General features: G+C 46.2%; 1 protein-coding gene across 2 annotated transcripts in view; it reads left to right on the forward strand.

Moving 5' to 3' along the window:
- Positions 1-195: 195 nt before the first annotated feature.
- LOC122550160 (vasoactive intestinal polypeptide receptor 1-like) overlaps positions 196-17,562 on the forward strand; it is a 94,125-nt gene continuing 76,758 nt past the window's right edge. For both annotated transcript variants that reach the window (XM_043690843.1, XM_043690844.1), the window contains exon 1: positions 196-467. In XM_043690843.1, coding sequence (XP_043546778.1) covers positions 417-467 — 51 coding nt within the window. In that variant the 5' untranslated portion in view covers positions 196-416. The remainder of the gene's footprint in view (positions 468-17,562) is intronic.

Raw genomic sequence — 17,562 nt, forward strand, 5'->3', positions numbered from 1 at the left:
CTCTCTCTCTCACACACACTCTCTCTGTCTCTCTCTCTCACACACACATTGCTGTCTCTCTCTCACACACACACACTCTCTGTCTCTCTCTCTTTCACACACACACACTCTCTGTCACTCACGCTCTCTGTCTCTCTCTCACACACACATGCTCGCTCTGTCTCTCTCTCACACACACTCTCTCTGTCTCTCTCTCACACACACACACACACACTCTCCGCCCTACTCCCTCCCCTTTCAGTTCTAACCGATCCAATTTCGGGTCGGGTTCCCTGAGCAGCCTTCCCACTACAGAAGTAGCTGTCAGGCGAAGCAGATACACACACACACGCCGCGCTCTGCGCTCTGGAGCAGAGTGTGCAAACAATTAACGCCGGATTTTCCGCCTGTCCACTGGAGCTGCCAGACTCTCTGAAATGGACCGACCCTTTCTCCAGCTCGCCTTGTGTCTACTCTTGTCCCCACTGGTAAGTCTGATCTTCCAGAACTCTGCAGACAGATTGAACATTCTATGCACACTGTAAACGGGGTTAATGCACTGTCTGACTGCATCTGGAGTTGGGACTGTGGACACTCGAATCTCCATCTGTCTTTATGTGAAGTGTACTCTCCAGCTGAGTGTGCTTTGAGCCAAGGGGAGTCAGGACTTCAAAAAGATAGAGCTGAAGTTTACAGATTCTTGGAACTGAGGGGGTCAGCAAACCAGATGCTTTTGGAAGAGGGACTCAGAGCAGTGTGTGCTCAGTTGTTGCTCTATTTTGAATTACCAGCCCAACCTGAACTACGTCTGACCTCCATCCCCTGTCAGAACCAGGGCTGAAAGCTGCACTTTTTGTGAAGGTGATCTGAGGTGAATAAGTCCCCATTTCTCCCCTGAACCGCCTCGCCTCTCGATTCCAACATCGAGGGTTATAAATCCCTGTGGCAGAGGCGTGCGTTTCTCTCGGTCCACTCTGAATCCCACTAACGTTAGAAACACTTCCACCTCGTCTGTACCCGACCAGACAGGTTTAGGAAGGCTGCTCTCCATGTCGAGTGATCAGCTTATAGGGGCTTTTGGTGCGTCGTAGGGTCTCCCTGCTATCGGAAAGATGCTGTGAAAATTGAAAGGGTTCAGAAAAGATTTACAAGATGTTGCCAGGGTTGAAGGATCTGAGCTACAGGGAGAGGCTGAACAGGCTGGGGCTGTTTTCCCTGGAGCGTCGGAGGCTGAGGGGTGACCTTATAGAGGTTTATAAAATCATGAGGGGCATGGATAGGATAAATAGACAAAGTCTTTTCCCTGGGGTCAGGGAGTCCAGAACTAGAGGACATGTTTGGGAGAGGAAATTTTTTTTTTATTTCAAAAATATACTTTATTCATAAAATACTTTGATGATCTGTACAACTGGACATGCCATACATATGTAAACATTCTGTTTGTTTGCATACCGAAAACACAGTAATCATTCCTATTTACAGGTCTGTACAATTACATTTTTAGCTGAGGCATCGGGGAAATATATAAAAGGGACTAGAGGGGTAACTTATTCACACAGAGGATGGAATGAGCTGCCAGAGGAAGTGTTGGAGGCTGGTACACATTTCAAAGACGTTTGGACAGGTCCATGACTGGGAAGGGTTTGGAGGGATATGAGCCAATTGCTGGCAAATGGGACGAGTTCAGGTTAGGAAGCCTGGTCAGCATGGATGTGTTGGACCAAAGGGTCTGTTTCTGTGCTGCATGGCTCAGTGACTGTGGTCCGAGTCTCTCCCACACAGGGCGACAATCTCTCTGCACCCGCCCTGTCACAGTCTTGTCTGCTTGAGCAATGTCACCACTGGCCTGACCTACTCAACCTCTTGTCCTAACCCCCTGCCCAGCATCAACTGAGTGAACCCGGCTCTATTGCGTATATGGTCTCTGACACCTAGACTCTCTGAGTGAACTGCAAACCACCAGTCTGTTGTTTTTAAATTGATTCTGCACTTGTATCTTGCAGTCCTCCACGTTTCCATTCCGTCTCCATGCCTCGCCAATACTCCGATTTATCAGTCGTGGGTCCAGAATAGATGGCCATATTGAAACCCACCTGATACAATTTGCCCACTCAGTCAATCTGTCAAGGTCTCTGCCTGAGGTTCTGCTCTCATCTCACAATGTACTGTCCCTTTTAGAACCAGAGAGGTGATAGAGCACAGAAGGGGATCGTTCTGCCCGTCTGGTCCATGCCGATCCAAAGATACCCAGCCTCCCCTTTTTAACCCCATCTTGCTGCATACATCCCTGTAGTCCTGCAGCTTACAGTCCTTAAAGTGCAGCTGCAATACTTTGCTAAAAGAGTTTAGGCTTTCTGCCTCCACCCCCAACTCAGGCAGCGAATTCCAGACCCCCACCACGTTCTCTGCACATCCCCTCTAATCCCTCTGCCACTGAGCTCGAAGCCATGACCCCTGGGTTATAAAGTCTCTGCCAAGAGAAACGGCTTCCTCCTGTCTACTCTATCTGTACCCCTCACAATTTTGTATACCTCAATCATATCTCCTCCTCCCCCCCACCTCAGCCAAGCCTGTTGCAAGGAAAACAACCCCAGCCTCTCCATCCCCTCCTTGTGGCTACAATTCCCCAGCCCTGGCAACATCCTAAATACTCGCATCAGCGTCTTTGGAGAAAGCAGCTCTCTCCACATTTGTCCAAGCCATTAGTAAATGTTTTGGAGTTTCGGGACCCCTAGTTCAGATCCCCAGGGAGTGACACATACCACATGCGGTCAATCCAAGACTCCCTCTCTGTCACAATCAACAATTCCTCGTGTTCGTCCCTGGGCTATCTCTAATTCTATGCTCATTCATTTTTTTTTCCAACAATCTTTTCTGGGGAGCCTTACATCTGTGGTTCTAATGGATAAGCAACACCTTTCCCTCTTTCATCAATACCCTCATCCAAAAATTCAGCTGAGTTACTCAAGCTGCTGTTATCTCAAGCGTAGCGGAGCTAATTCTCTCTGTTCAGCTTGGATTAGGTGAGTTGCTCAGCAAACATATCCAAAATGTTCTGTTAGTTTCATCATATAACAACAAGCCATAAACTACTGTCTTAAAAGTGCTGGATAAACTCAGTGTTGGAATACCGTCAATAGTGTGGTGCTGGAAAAGCACAGCAGGTCAGGCAGCATCCGAGGAGCAGGAGAATCGACGTTTCGTGCAAATGCCCTTCATCAGGAAGCCCCTCTAGTTGGAATGCTGTATCCAGTTCTGGTCACCATGCTATAGGAAGGTTACTATTAAATTGCAACGAGTGCAGAAAAGATTTAGCAGGCTGTTACCGGGACTGGAGGATGAGGGGCAGAAATAAGGTGAATAATAAATGTCTTTTTCCCAGCGTTCAAAACTAGAGGGCATTATTTTAAGGTGAGAGGAGAAAGAATTAAAAGGACCCCAAAAGGCAACTTTTTCACATAGAGGGGGGTTTGTATATGAAATGAACTGCCTGAGGGAGTAGTAGATGCAGGTACAGTTACAGCATTGAAAATACATTCTGACAGGTACGTGAATAGGAAAGGTTTAGAGGGATACAGGCGAAGCATAGGCAGGTGGGACCAGTTTAGTTTGGGGAACTCGGTCAGCATGGACTGGCTGGACTGAGGAGTCTGCTTCTGTGCTGTATGACTCACTGCGGTCTGGCATCATCTGCACAGAGTTCCCTGAAACCTGCAATCTTGTGCAGCTATGAACAAAATGATAAATCATAATCTTGTAGTGGTTTGGAGAGACTGTCCAAAACGCTTGTTATAAAGCACTGCAATTTACTGGAAAGTTCAATCAGCGTTAGATTTAATCCTTAGGAACTGACGTATTCTCTTGTGCAAATCCAAAGTGCAGGTTTCACAGAGTTTGCTTATATCTGGGCGGCCCGGTGGCACAGTGGTTAGCACTGCTGCCTCACATCCCACAGTCCAAAGATGTGCAGGTGAGGTGAATTGGCCATGCTAAATTGCCCATAGTGTTAGGTGAAGGGGTAAATGTAGGGGAATGGGTCTGGGTAGGTTGCGCTTCGGCGGGTCGGTGTGGACTTGTTGGGCCGAAGGGCCTGTTTCCATGCTGTAAGTAATCTAATCTAATCTGCAGGATTACGACTGTTCCAGGGGAGGTTGGTACATTCCCTTCGCTACTTTTCATGCTTGGTTTAATCAGTCAGGCGTTTGAAAGCGGGGGGGGTGTCTCCCCCCACCCCCCGAGAACTCAAACTGAAAGATCCAAAGAGGAGCACCTCGTCCTATAACCTGGATAAGGAGTGTGCAAAGTGTTGTGACCTGCTTTTCAGCAACTTCTAGTGGTTAGATAAATGACACTCACTTTAAAATCAACAAGTAACAATGTATTTATCTAACTCTAACAGTAAACCAATTGACAAAACTAATAACACACCGAATAAATCCCTTCTAACTTGTGACTATCCACGAATAAAGCAAGATTCTAATCATCTGCTGTTTCAATAAATACAAATCCCATTCATATGTAGAGAAAATAACGTTTACTGTCTCAAAATTAAAGCCAGGTTACGTGTCTTCCAGAATGTTCTGTGGCTTCTCCGTCGATTCTTCTGTCAGGAATGTCTTTGCCATCGATGGTACTGTTGCTATTTGAATGGTGCTTTCTCTAACAATTAGAGGAGATTGTGAGAGCCAGTGATTGTGAGGGCTGTTAGCTCTGGCAGACGGCAGCTAGCTCTGGGGTCTTTGTCTGCCTGCCCCCTTCTTTTATATTCTTGATGACATATCAATATTTCATATAATATGTTGCCAAAACCACCAGATTTAAATTTAATAGGTTTTTGGTATCTAAGTACCAGGTTCATATTGACTGGCTAAATTCAAAAGCCTGTTGTTAAACAAAAAACTGCTGCTGTTGATATAAATGTTTCAGTTCGGGCACTCTGTGTACTTGCAAACTTCTAAGCTGCTGCTCAGAAACATCCATTTTAAATCTCTAAATGCAGAAAAAGCACACAATCTTTTAAAGGGACCATACAATGCTCCACCACCACTACCACCCCCCACCCATTCCCAACACTCTACAATATTACAGTTTTACAACCACCAAATTCTAACTTCCTGCCTCCCAATCTACAATTGCCGTAACCAACTTCGTGACTCAGGGCATAGAGTATAAAAATTGGCAAGTCATGTTGCAACCGTGTAGAATTGTATTGAGGCCACAGTTGGAATATGGTGTATAGTTCTAGTTGCCATCCTACCAGAGGGATGCAGAGGCTTTGGAGAGGGAACTGAAATGATTTAGCAGGATGTTGCCTGGTTTGGAAGGTATTAGCCATGAGGAGAGATTGGACGTACTTGGTTTGCTTTCACTTGAACATCAGAGGATGAGGGGGTGACCTGATCGAAGTGTACAAAATAATGAGACGCACGGATAGAATGGATAGTCGGAGTTTTTTTCCCAGAATAGGAATGTCATTAACTAGAGGATATGGGTTTAAGATAAAAAGGGGTAAGTTTAAAGGAGATAAGTTTTTTTTACACAGAGTGCCTGGAATGCTCTGCAAGAGGTGGTAGTGTACGCAGATAATAGCAACTCTTGAATAGGAATGTCATTAACTAGAGGATATGGGTTTAAGATAAAAAGGGGTAAGTTTAAAGGAGATAAGTTTTTTTTACACAGAGGGTGGTCAGTGCCTGGAATGCTCTGCAAGAGGTGGTAGTGTACGCAGATAATAGCAACTCTTAAGAACCACCTTGACAGATACATGAATAGAGGGTTACGGATTGCCTCATGATTTCTGTGCCTTGCATCTTGTCTGAATGTAATGTGGAGGTTGTCTGGAAACCAAAGCACCCAGAGTAAACCCCATAGGGACAACGTGCAAACACCACACAGACAGTCGTCAGAGGCTGGAATGGAACCTAGGTCCCTGGCGCTGTGTGGCAGCAGTGCTAACCACTGAGCCACTGCATCACCCCATGAAAAAGTGTAAAGCTACAAATGTTTGATTTGCATGGAGACAGCTCAAACATGGTGGTTAGAAATTGCAGACATTTCCTTCCAAAGTGACTTACCAGTCAACATTTTTTCATCCATTTATTAATTGCATTTATTTATTTAAAAGGCAGAATTAACTTGCATTTACCCAGGGACTGCTGTTAACCGTAACTTCCACTCTTCAACTCTCATTAACTTTATTTTGACGGACTGGAATGTAGTTACCGTTGTACAGGCAGAAGCAGCACCTATGCACAGCAAGATCCCACAAACCGCGCGGAGGTAACTATCAGTATCACAAAGGGCGCCAGCATAACGTCATACATAAAAGTGAGAGACTGCGGATGCTGGAAATCTGAAACAAAAGCATTGAAAAAGCTGGAGAAATTCAGCAGGTCTGATGAAGATAGAAACAGAGTTAATGTTCTGAATCCGGTGTGAGGAGAAAGTGAGGTCTGCAGATGCTGGAGATCAAAGTTGAAACTTTATTGCTGGGACAGCACAGCAGGTCAGGCAGCATCCAGGGAACAGGAGATTCGACGTTTCGGGCACAGGCCCTTCTTCAGGAATGTGACCCTTATTCAAAGGAGACTCATACAGGACATTATCTCTGTCTTTCTCTCTCTCCACTGTTACTCTGGGATAATATACCTTCTATATTTGAATCTTTTAAATTTCCCTGCGAGGGATAATTTTGATCTCAGCACTGCACCAGAGCATCAGCAATGATATTTCTTGCTGCTTCTATGAAATAAAAATGTGCGAGCCCTGGCAAATTTTATTCAGACCATAGAATCCCGACAGTACGGGAACAGGTTGTCAGCCTACACTAACCCTCAGACCCACACTCCCTACCCTACTGCTGTAGCCCTAAATTTCCCATGGCTAATCCACCAAGCCTGCACATTCCAAGACACTACGGGATATTTTGCCCATGACCAATTCACCTGACCTGCTCATCTTTGTACTGAGGGAGGAAACCGGAGCACCCGGAGGAAACCCACGCAGACACGGGGAGAATGTGCAAACTCCACACAGTCACCCGAGGCTGGAATCGAACCTGGGTCCCTGGTGCTGTGAGGTTGCAGTGCTAACCACTCAGGCTCTTCCTGTTCTGGGCATTCTATGCAATTAGAGTCACAGACCCATTTCCCTTTAATCTGGGATCAGACTGGGCACAGACCCAAGAACCTTCTACACAATGAATCATTGAATAGAATCCCTAGTGTGGAAACAGGCCCTTCGGCCCAACAAGCCCATACCGACCCTTTGACGTGTAACCCACCCAGACCCGTTCCCCTACCCTATTACTGTACATTTACCCCTGACTAACCTACACATGCATCTAACCTACACATCCCTGAACTCTATGAGCAATTTGACATGGCCCATCCACTCTAACCTGCACATCATTGGACAGTGGGAGGAAACCCACACAGGCACTGGGAGAATGTGCAAACTCCACACAGACAGCCACCCAAGGCTGGGATTCAACCCTGGTCACTGGCGCTGTGAGGCAGCAGTGCTAACCACTGAGCCACCATGTCGCCCAGTAAGGTTGATGCCTTTTCATATAAGCTTACTGATTAATTCTAACAGACATTTCTGTTTGTTTTGTATCTTCTTCACATGCACACTTTCCTCGCTCTTTGGGAAATAGCAAGGATGAGCTGGCCGATTGTCAACTTATTTAAACTTCCATAGTCCGAAAACCTGAGAGTGGGACTTCAACCCAAAGGTGCTGGCTGAGAGATGGAGGGTGGGGTGGGGGGGAGGTTCTATACACTCAGTCAGACTGCAATCTGCAACCTGATTAATGTCCGGGGGATAGAATCCAAGTTGCTTGCTGCACATGATGACTATTCACTGAAAAATATAATTAGGATCTGCTTTCTGCAGTTACAAACCAGTGAGTACCATCCACAAGACGCACTGCAGAAATTCGCCAAAGATCCTTCCAAACCCATGACCATTTCCAACTAGAAGGACAAGGGCAGCAGATATGTGGGAGCACCACCCCCTGGAAGATCCCTCCAAGACATTCACCATCCTGATTTGGAAATGTATTGGCGTTCCTTCAGTGTTGCTGGGTCAAAATCCTGGAAGTCCCTCCCTAAGGGCATTGTGGGTCACCTACATGCAGCAGTTCAAGAAGTCAGCTCACCCTCCCCACCTACTCAAGAGCCCAAAGGGTTGGACAATAAATCCTGGGACCAGCCGGCAACATCCACATAGAGTCATCCAGCACAGAGACAGACCCTTTCGTTGAACCAGTCCATGCCAACCATAATCCCAAACTGAACTAGTTTGCCTGTTCCTGGCCCATATCCCTCCAACCCCTTCCTATTCATAAACCTATCCAAGTGTCTTTTAAACATTATAACTATACCTGCATCCACCACTTCCTCAGCAGATTCAGTCCACACATGTGAACCACTCCCTGTGTGAAAGAAGTTGCTCCTCTTGTATCCTTTTTAAATCTCTCTCCTCTCACCTTAAGAAAGTGCCCCGCCAGTCTTGAAATCCCATGCGCCACAAATAGATTGAAGAGAACCATAAAACAGTGCGACTATTGCATTCCCCAGCACAGGAAGCAGGCCATTCTGCCAGCAGAGTCTGTGCTGGGTTTTCGAAAGACTCCCCATTTGCTCCCAATCCGCCGCCCTTTATCAAAGATTGACCCACTGCCCTTTCCAAAGATGTGGTCAACTCTGCCTCCCCGTGCCTCCATTATTTCCAATAGATCAAGTAGTAAGCTGCTTTGCATGAAAGTATTGCTCCCGCGTGTCCTCACGGTAACTTGGAGAATGTCCATATGATTACAGTGGCTTCATGCCAACAGTCCTGCTCAAAATCACCCTCATTAAAACTCTCCATAACCAGATATCCTTCAGCAAAACTAAATAGTGACTCATTTTCGAGGGAGACAAGAGGAAAGGGGTTCAAAATGAGACAGTGCCGTTTTTACAACAGGGGCATGGTCAGCCACAGCTGTTTGCAAGAGAAATGTTTGCAAGTGACAACCAAGTTGAGAAAACTCCTCAGGATTTATAAATAGAGTAGCAGCGTATTGAGACAAGGAAGTTCTGCTCAAGATTTACAACCTGGTTAATCTTCAACTGGAATGCTATGTCTCTTTCTGGACCCCACCCTTTAGGAAGTTGTCAAGGGCCTGGAGAACTGCCAGAGCTGAAGGACTCCAGTGACACTGAATGACTGAAGCACTTCAAGTTGCGGTTCTTTCGACCAGATAATTAGTGAAAGAGAGGGCTCAGGAAGGGATTACTTGAATAAGGAGGATCTCGAAATTAGTCATTTCTGGAGTTTTAGATTAGATTCGATTAGGTTCCCTACAGTGTGGGAACAGGCCCTTCGGCCCAACAAGTCCACACCGGCCCTCCGAAGAGTTACCCACCCAGACCCATTTCCCTCTGACTAATGCACCTAACACTGTGAGCAATTTAGCATGGCCAATTCACCTAACCTGCATGTCTTTGGACTGTGGGAGGAAACCGGAGCACCCGGAGGAAACCCGCACAGACACGGGGAGAATGTGCAAACTCCACGCTGACAATCGCCTAATGGTGGAAACGAACGTGGTCCCTGGCGCTGTGAGGCAGCAGTGCTAACCACTGAGCTTCTTTTTAAAAAGCCATTTAGTACAGAACTGCTGATAAAGACACTTTTTGTTTGAAACCTTTTTGCCTTGCACTGATCGGGACTATTCATAAGAATACCAATTTAAAGTGAAAGGTTATAACATATGACAACAGGGTGATGATGGGTTAGAATCATAGAGACCTCTACAGTGTGGAAGCAAGCTATTCAGCCCATCAAGTCCACAACACCTACCCTCTGAAGAGGATCTCATCCAGACTCACCCCCGCCCCCGCACTCGATCCCTGTAACCCTGCACCCTCCCATGGCTAATTCACCTCACCTACACATCCCTGAACACTATGGCCAGTTAGGCACGGCCAATTCACCCTAACCTGCACATCTTTGGACTGTGGGAGGAAACCGGAGCACCCGGAGGAAACCCACGCAGACACGGGGAGAATGTCCAAACTCCAAACAGACAGTCACCCGAGGCGAGAATCAAACCTGATTCATGTGATGGGGCGGTAATTGGCTGGGTTGAATTGTTCTGCTTTCTGTGTACAGAACATATCTGGGTGATGTTCCACACTGTGGGGTAGGTGCCAGTGTTGTAACTGTACTGGAACAGCTTGGTTAGGGGAGCGGCAAGTTCCGGATCACAAGTCTTCAGTACCATTGCTGGAATATTGTCAGGGCCCATAGCCTTTGCAGTATCTAATGTCTCCAACCGTTCCTTGATATCTCGTGGGGTGAATCAAATTGGCTGAAGACTGGGATCTGTGATGCTGGGGACCACTGGAGGAGACCGAGATGGACCATCCCCTCAGCACTTCTGGCTGAAGATTGCTGGGAGAGCTTCAGCCTTAACATTTGACTGAAGTTGTAAGGCTCTCCTATCGCTAAGGATGGGGACTTTTGCGGAGCCTCCTCCTCGAGTGAACTGTTTAATTCTGCACCAGCATTCACAGTGTTTGGTTGTGGAATCACGTTGCTTTGGCCTCAGATTACAACGGGATCTTGATCAGATGGGCAACGGGCTGAGAAGTGGCAGATGGAGTTTAATTTCGATAAATGTGAGGTGCTGCGTTTTGGAAAAGCAAATTAAGGTAGGACTTATACACTTAATGATAAGGTCCTCTGAAGTGTTGCTGAACAAAGAGATCTTGGAGTGCAGGTTCATTGCTCCTTGACAGTGGAGTTGCAGGCCGATAGGATAGTGAAGAAGGTGTTTGTTATGCTTTCCTTTATTGGCCAGAGTATCGAGTACAGGAGTTGGGAGGTCACATTGTGGCTGTACAGGATGTTGGTTAGGCCACTTTTGGAATATTGCATACAATTCTGGTCTCCCTGCAAAAGAAATGATGTTGTGAAATGTAAAAGGATTCAGAAAAGATTTACAAGGATGTTGTCAGGGTTGGAGGGTTTGAGTGATAGGGAGAAGTTGAATAGGGTGGGGCTGTTTTCCCTGGAGCGTCAGAGGCTGAGGTTTGTAACATCATGAGGGGCATGAATAGGGTAAATAGACCAAGTCTTTTTCCTGGGGTGGGCGAGTCCAGAACAAGAGGGCATAGATTTAGGGTGAGGGGAAAGATTTCAAGAGACAACTTTTTCACGCAGAGGGTGGTACATGTATGGAATGAGCTGCCAGAGGAAGTGGTGGAGGCTGGTACAATTACAACATTTAAAAGGCATCTGGATGAGTATATGAATCGGAAGGGTTTGGAAGGGTATGGGCCAAGTGCTAGCAAATGGGACTAGATTAATTTAGGATATCTGATCGGCACAGGCGAGTTGAATCAAAGGGTCTGTTTCCGTGCTGTACATCTCTATGACTCTATGACCTATGCTTATTCTGTCTTGCCTGTAAGTCATTCTGTATGTAAGTGCATGGAAAGAACTAGAAACTGAAAGACAAATGCTGGAGAAACACAGCAGGTCTGGCAGCATCTGTGGAGAGAGAAACAGAGTTAACATTGGTACTTCAGAACATGACTCGAAACGTTAACTCTAGTTCTCTCTACAGATGTTGCCAAATTTGCTGAATTTCTCCCGCACCTTTTGGATTCAAGGTGTTTCAGAAAGGAGGGAGAGTTAAATTACAAAGCACGGTGGATCAGTGGTTAGCACTGCTGCCTCACAGCGCCAGGTTTTCATTCCACCACTGGGTGACTGTCTGTGGGGATTTTGCCCATTCTCCCCGTGTCTGTGTGGGTTTCCTCCCACAGTCCAACAAAATGCAGGTTGATTGTTCATGGCAAATGGGGACAGAATGGGCCTGGATAGGATGCTCTTTGGAGGGTTAGTGTGGACTTGGTGGGCCAAAGAGTCTCCTCCTATCGAGATTTCATTGATTCAGGAGAGCACTGTAGTAACAGAGAAAGCATCCACTGGGGTTAAGGATAGAATTAATTCGGCCAGATTAAAGAAAGGATGCACATCGCTTTGTGTAAACTTAATGCCAACAACTAACGAGAAGCTCGGAGAGGAGCACATTTGGAAGGGAAATGCAGAGCGGTCTAAAATTTGTAAGGTGTTTTAAATGGGAAATTCCAACTATCTAAGTATAGACTGGGCTAGTAGTCATGTGAAGGGCAGAGTGTATTCAGGAAACATTTCTGCATCAGTATATTTCTCGAGTCAAGAGGTGTGGCGCTGGAGAAGCACAGTAGGTCAGACAGTCACCCGAGGCTGGAATCGAACCTGGGATCCTGGTGCTGTGAGTGTGTAATGTTAGACAATGTGATAAAAAGGCCTGGTGTGTGGGGTAGCTTTAACATCCCACTGTGTTCCCTGTCCAATGTCTCTGTCTCAGGCTTGCTGCAGTGCTCCAGTGAAGATCAGCACAAGCTGGAAGAACAGCATCTCAATTTCCCCTCGGGGACCCTGCAGCCTTCGGAACCCAATATCGATGTGGAGCATATTAAAACTTGTGAGATTAAGCTACAGTATAACAGGGGTTAGATTTGCAAATGCTAATGCTAGTGCAAGATATTGACTTGCAAGTGCGGTTAACATTGGCTTGATGCAGAAAGGAACATACAGGTTTGTTGCCTGGATGTTGTGGTTAGGATGTGGTGAACAACTAACTCATAAATAAGCTTAAAAAAAAATCCAAAACAGGAAAACTATTGTTGTGCAGGACTCAACATGTAACTGTCTGGTCAACATCTGAAAAGAAATGAAACCGATTATTTGAAAACCCTCGCGGACTTGTTCATTCCTTTTTAAGAACCTGACAACTTGGCGTAGTCGGCAGGATCGCAACGATGAATGTTGGGACACTGAAGACTCCCTACACCCTATCGGAGAGGTAAGGACTCCTCGATTCTAAAAGTTCTCGGGCGATAGTGAAAGCTCAGGCCTACATCATCTACCATCATTCGTATTCTGTCCACGATCTCCGACTTGAGCCCATATTATGTACAGACGTCTATAACTGGCAGAGAAAGAGTGTGAACCCCTGGCCTATGGCTCATCAAGTCTCATCAGCTCCAAGTCCATATAAATAACCAGAAACAGTGTCCAAGTCCGAATAACCTACGACAGTGAAAGGAGGACAGACTCCACTTGACACTATTGAAGACAAAGTTCCCCAAAACATGAAGGAATACATTGAACAACAATTCGACCTCTTGAAAACTTCGACTGAGGTCCATCAGAAGTGTAGAACCTCCACGGGACAATGTTCTCTGGATGATGTGAAACATATTTGGGGTGAAACCACTCGACTAAAAAATAAAAAGATAGATTCGCTGGTCTCTGTGCGCGATGTGACAAATTAAACAGCGACAAAAGAAAACATCGATAAATCTAATCTTGATTGTGAAATTAATAATCTAAAGGAACAACTGAAAGCTGCTCGGGAAATGACAAAATAAAAATTGGCTGAGAAGCGAGAAGCTTCACTCATGAAAAATCCTCCACCCTCACCCTATCTGAGTACTCCCCTGACTCTGGGATACCCCGAGACGTGGGTAAAGTGCAGGTTCTGGGAAATGGGAGTGAACAATATGGTCCCAGCTCTAGTGAGTCTGAAGAAGAGGACCAACCATTTAATTTACGGCCTGGTACAGACCAGGGCCCACAAGGAGGGAAACATAAAGGATGATATTAGAGTCAGCAACATTGGGCGAAAGCGAGGACTGCAGATGTTGGAGATCAGAATCTAGATCAGGGTGGTGCTGGAAAAGCACAGCAGGTCAGGCAGCATCCGAGGAGTAGCAAAATCGACATTTCGGGCAAAAGCCCTCCATCGTGAATCATTCTGCAGATGCTGGAGATCAGATTCAAGATTAGAGTGGTGCTGGAAAAGCACAACAGGTCAGGTAGCATCCGAAGAGCAGGAAGATCGATGTTTCGGGCAAAAGCCCTTCACTGTGGCTCAGTGGTTAACACTGATGCCTTACAGCGCCAGGAACCTGGATTTGATTCCAGCCTCAAGTGGCTGTCTGTGTGGAGTTTGCACATTCTCCCCCGTGTCTGCGTGGGTTTCCTCCCACAATCCAAAGATGTGCAGATGAGGTGAACTGGCTGTGCTAAATTGCCCGTAGTGTAGGTTATTAGTCAGAGGGGAATGGATCTGGGCGGGTTACTCTTCAAAGAGTTGGTGTGTACTTGTTGGGCCGTTGGGCCTGTTTCCACACAGTAGGGTTTTAATTTAAGTGACTGCTGGACAAACACATGGACGGCAGTAAATTGAGGGGTGTGTAGGTTAGGTTGATCTTAGATTGAGATAAATGCTTGGCACAACATCGTGGGCTGAAGGGCCTGTACTGTGCTTTTCTAGGTTCAATGTTCTATGACAAAGGTGTCGTTAAATATGGGCAACTCACAAACCTCCCAATCCCTAACAGGTAGAAACATGCTCCAAAGAGCTGCCTCACCCAAAAAACTGGAGACATGCAAAAGGTTAAAAATATCCACCCTGTGGATGGACTACAAGGGTTGTCTATCATGGTAGGAGGCAATGCAAGCAGGAAACTGGAGAAGGAACTTAGAGAGGGACTAGGTGACAATGGTCAAGACCTTGATGATGAATAGAAAGCTATTAGGGATTGACTGAAGGTTAATGGCCCACCGCTTAAGAGAGGTTGGAGTCAAACCACAGCATCCCAGCAAAAAAGCAATGAGGAATTATGGGACAACGCAGAAAGGTTTGTGGCCAACTGGATAGAACATTCTGGCCTGGCAGGGGGACACAGACGTGGCAGAGATTGGCAGCAGTTGTCTGGCGTCCCTGAAAGCGGCCTTTGTCGCAGGATCAAAACGCGAGCTGGCAAAAACGTTAAAGGTGACGGTCCCCGATTGGGAGACTAGATTGTGAAATCGTTGAACCGGATGGAAAGGGGTATGGAATCTAAACTTAGAACCACGCAGGCTGTGGTAACAACTTACGGAGTTTCAGCACCTAGACACCAGGGTAAATGTCACAACTGTGAGCAAGGTGGACATTGGGCGAAGATCTGTACGGTTAAGAAGATGGCTGCAGGTGGACCAAAGCCTGCACTGAGACAGGAATCTTATCCATCGGGGACTCTGTGACTGAATGGGCCTAATTGGAACACATCGAGGGCATGTCCCCAGGACAGCAGAAGGCACTCCTGGATATATTGTCTTTTGGACACTGGAATTTTGGAACTGACTTGCTTACCTTTTGATAGACATAATCTGCTCTTTGATGGTGAGCGGCAGACTGCAATCAGAATAGGGGGAAAAGGAAGACCTGGGAGTGGCTGGTACGGATATGAAGAAAAACAAAACAGAGAGAGAGGGACAGAGAGACCAGGTTTTGATGCTGCGTTCACTGAACTAAGTGTTAACTCTTTGTGGTCTGGGTTGAATGCACCTTTGTTCATTGGTGGTTAAGTGTTGTCTTGTGTAGTATTTGTGTTTGCGTTTCGAGATCCAGGAACGCTTTGAACTTGGTTTGTATTTTGGGAAGGCGTGGTGATTTGGTAGTGTGATGTGAGCCTGTATCAATGTGGAACATGTGTGGTTGCATCCTTTTAAGGCAACATATGTAGCAGTGTAAAACAACAATCTGCAACAAAATGTTGATTTAAAAATTAGGGCGTAAAGCTTGGTTAAAAAATAAACTCCTTGGATTTGGAAATGGTCACGTTTGGAATTTCATTTTCTGGCCAGAGTGAATTGGATGTTGCCAGAGTTGGAGGATTTGAGCTATAGGGAGAGGCTGAATAAGCTCGGGCTGATTTCCCTGGACCATTGGAGGCTGAGGGGTGACCTTATAAAGGTTTATAAAATTATGAGGGGCATGGATAGGATAAATAGGCATCCCTGGGGTCGGGGAGTCCAGAACTAGGGGGCATAGGATTAGGGTGAGAGGGGAAAAATATTAAAGAGACCTAAAGGGCAACTTTTTCACGCAGAGGGTGGTACGTGTATGGAATGAGCTGCCAGAGAGGGATATGGGCCAAGTGCTGGGAGGTGGGACTAGATTGGGTTGGGATATCTGATCAGCCTGGACGGGTTGGACTGAAGGGTCTGTTTCCATGCTGTACATCTCTATGATTCTATGACATTAGTGAATCTTTAATTATGGATGATGAAGATTGGCTCGTTGTAAGTGTACTTTGATGTGAAAGTATCCAAGAAATAGGAAAATTGGCATTTTCAAAATTAGGAAACTGATAGCAAGGAGTTTTATAAAGGAGATGACAATCTAACAAAGGAGGGGGCCTTTCCCTTGTTAGTTATCACATACTCATTTTCTGTCCAGGAGGAAGAGACACACACGGTCAACATAATTATTCCCAGCAGTTTCACTCCAACCGTTAAACTGCATCTAATTAATTCATTCTGCTTGGAGTGGAATGGATGGATAAGTTTTGTTTTTGCAGATAATGGTATGAACTTCTGAAACTGTCTGCAACTTGCAACGTTGCAAAGCAGTGACCGTGAGCTGAAGTGAAAGCTGATGTCTCAAAAATGAGAACTGGGGAATTCCGAGTCCATGTGTGATGTTAACGAGCCACCAGTGACTGAACTTGAAGCTTAAAAATTGATTAGATTACATTACAGTGTGGAAACAGGCCCTTCGGCCCAACAAGTCCACACCGACCCACCACCCACCCATACATTTACCCCTTACCTAACACTACGGGCAATTTAGCATGGCCAATTCACCTGACCTGCACATCTTTGGACTCTGGGAGGAAACCGGAGCACCCGGAGGAAATCCACACAGACATGGGGAATGTGCAAACTCCACACAGTCAGTCGCCTGAGGCGGGAATTGAACCCAGGTCTCCGGCGCTGTGAGGCAGCAGTGCTAACCACTGTGCCACCGTGCCGCCCAAAGAACCGCTATAATCGCTCACGATGGGCAGGTTGATCGTATGACTTCTTATTGTCGTGATTTTTATTCTGTATTTCTTGTCGACGTTGCTTAACTGTTGTATTCAGTAAAAGCTGAAGCTTAAAGTTCGGTACTTTACTGCTCTTTAACTCTCTAGGCACCCTATTTATTATTATTAACTTGCGTGATTCTGTGTAGAAAGAATCAAAGGGGGCGGAGTTGTGGAGTACACTGAAAATTGTATGATTTAAGCCACAGAGTTAAAAATCTCACAACACCCGGTTACAGCCCAACAGGTTTATTCGAAAGTACACATTCGAAATTGCTAGGCCTTTTCTCATTGGAACGGCGAAGGATGAGGGGTGACTTGATAGAGGTGTATAAGATGATCAGAGGAATTGATAGAGTAGACAGTCAGAAATTTTTTCCCCGGGTACAACAGAGTGTTACAAGGGGACATAAATTTAAGGTGAAGGGTGGAAGGTATAGGGGAGATGTCAGGGGTGGGTTCTTTACCCAGAGAGTGGTGGGGGCATGGAATGCGCTGCCTGTGGGAGTGGTAGAGTCAGAATCTTTGGTGACCTTTAAGCGGCAATTGGATAGGTACATGGACGGGTGCTTAAGCTAGGACATATGTTCGGCACAACATCGTGGGCCGAAGGCCCTGT

Source organism: Chiloscyllium plagiosum, chromosome 5 (genome assembly GCF_004010195.1).
Source record: "Chiloscyllium plagiosum isolate BGI_BamShark_2017 chromosome 5, ASM401019v2, whole genome shotgun sequence".
NCBI lineage: Eukaryota > Metazoa > Chordata > Chondrichthyes > Orectolobiformes > Hemiscylliidae > Chiloscyllium > Chiloscyllium plagiosum.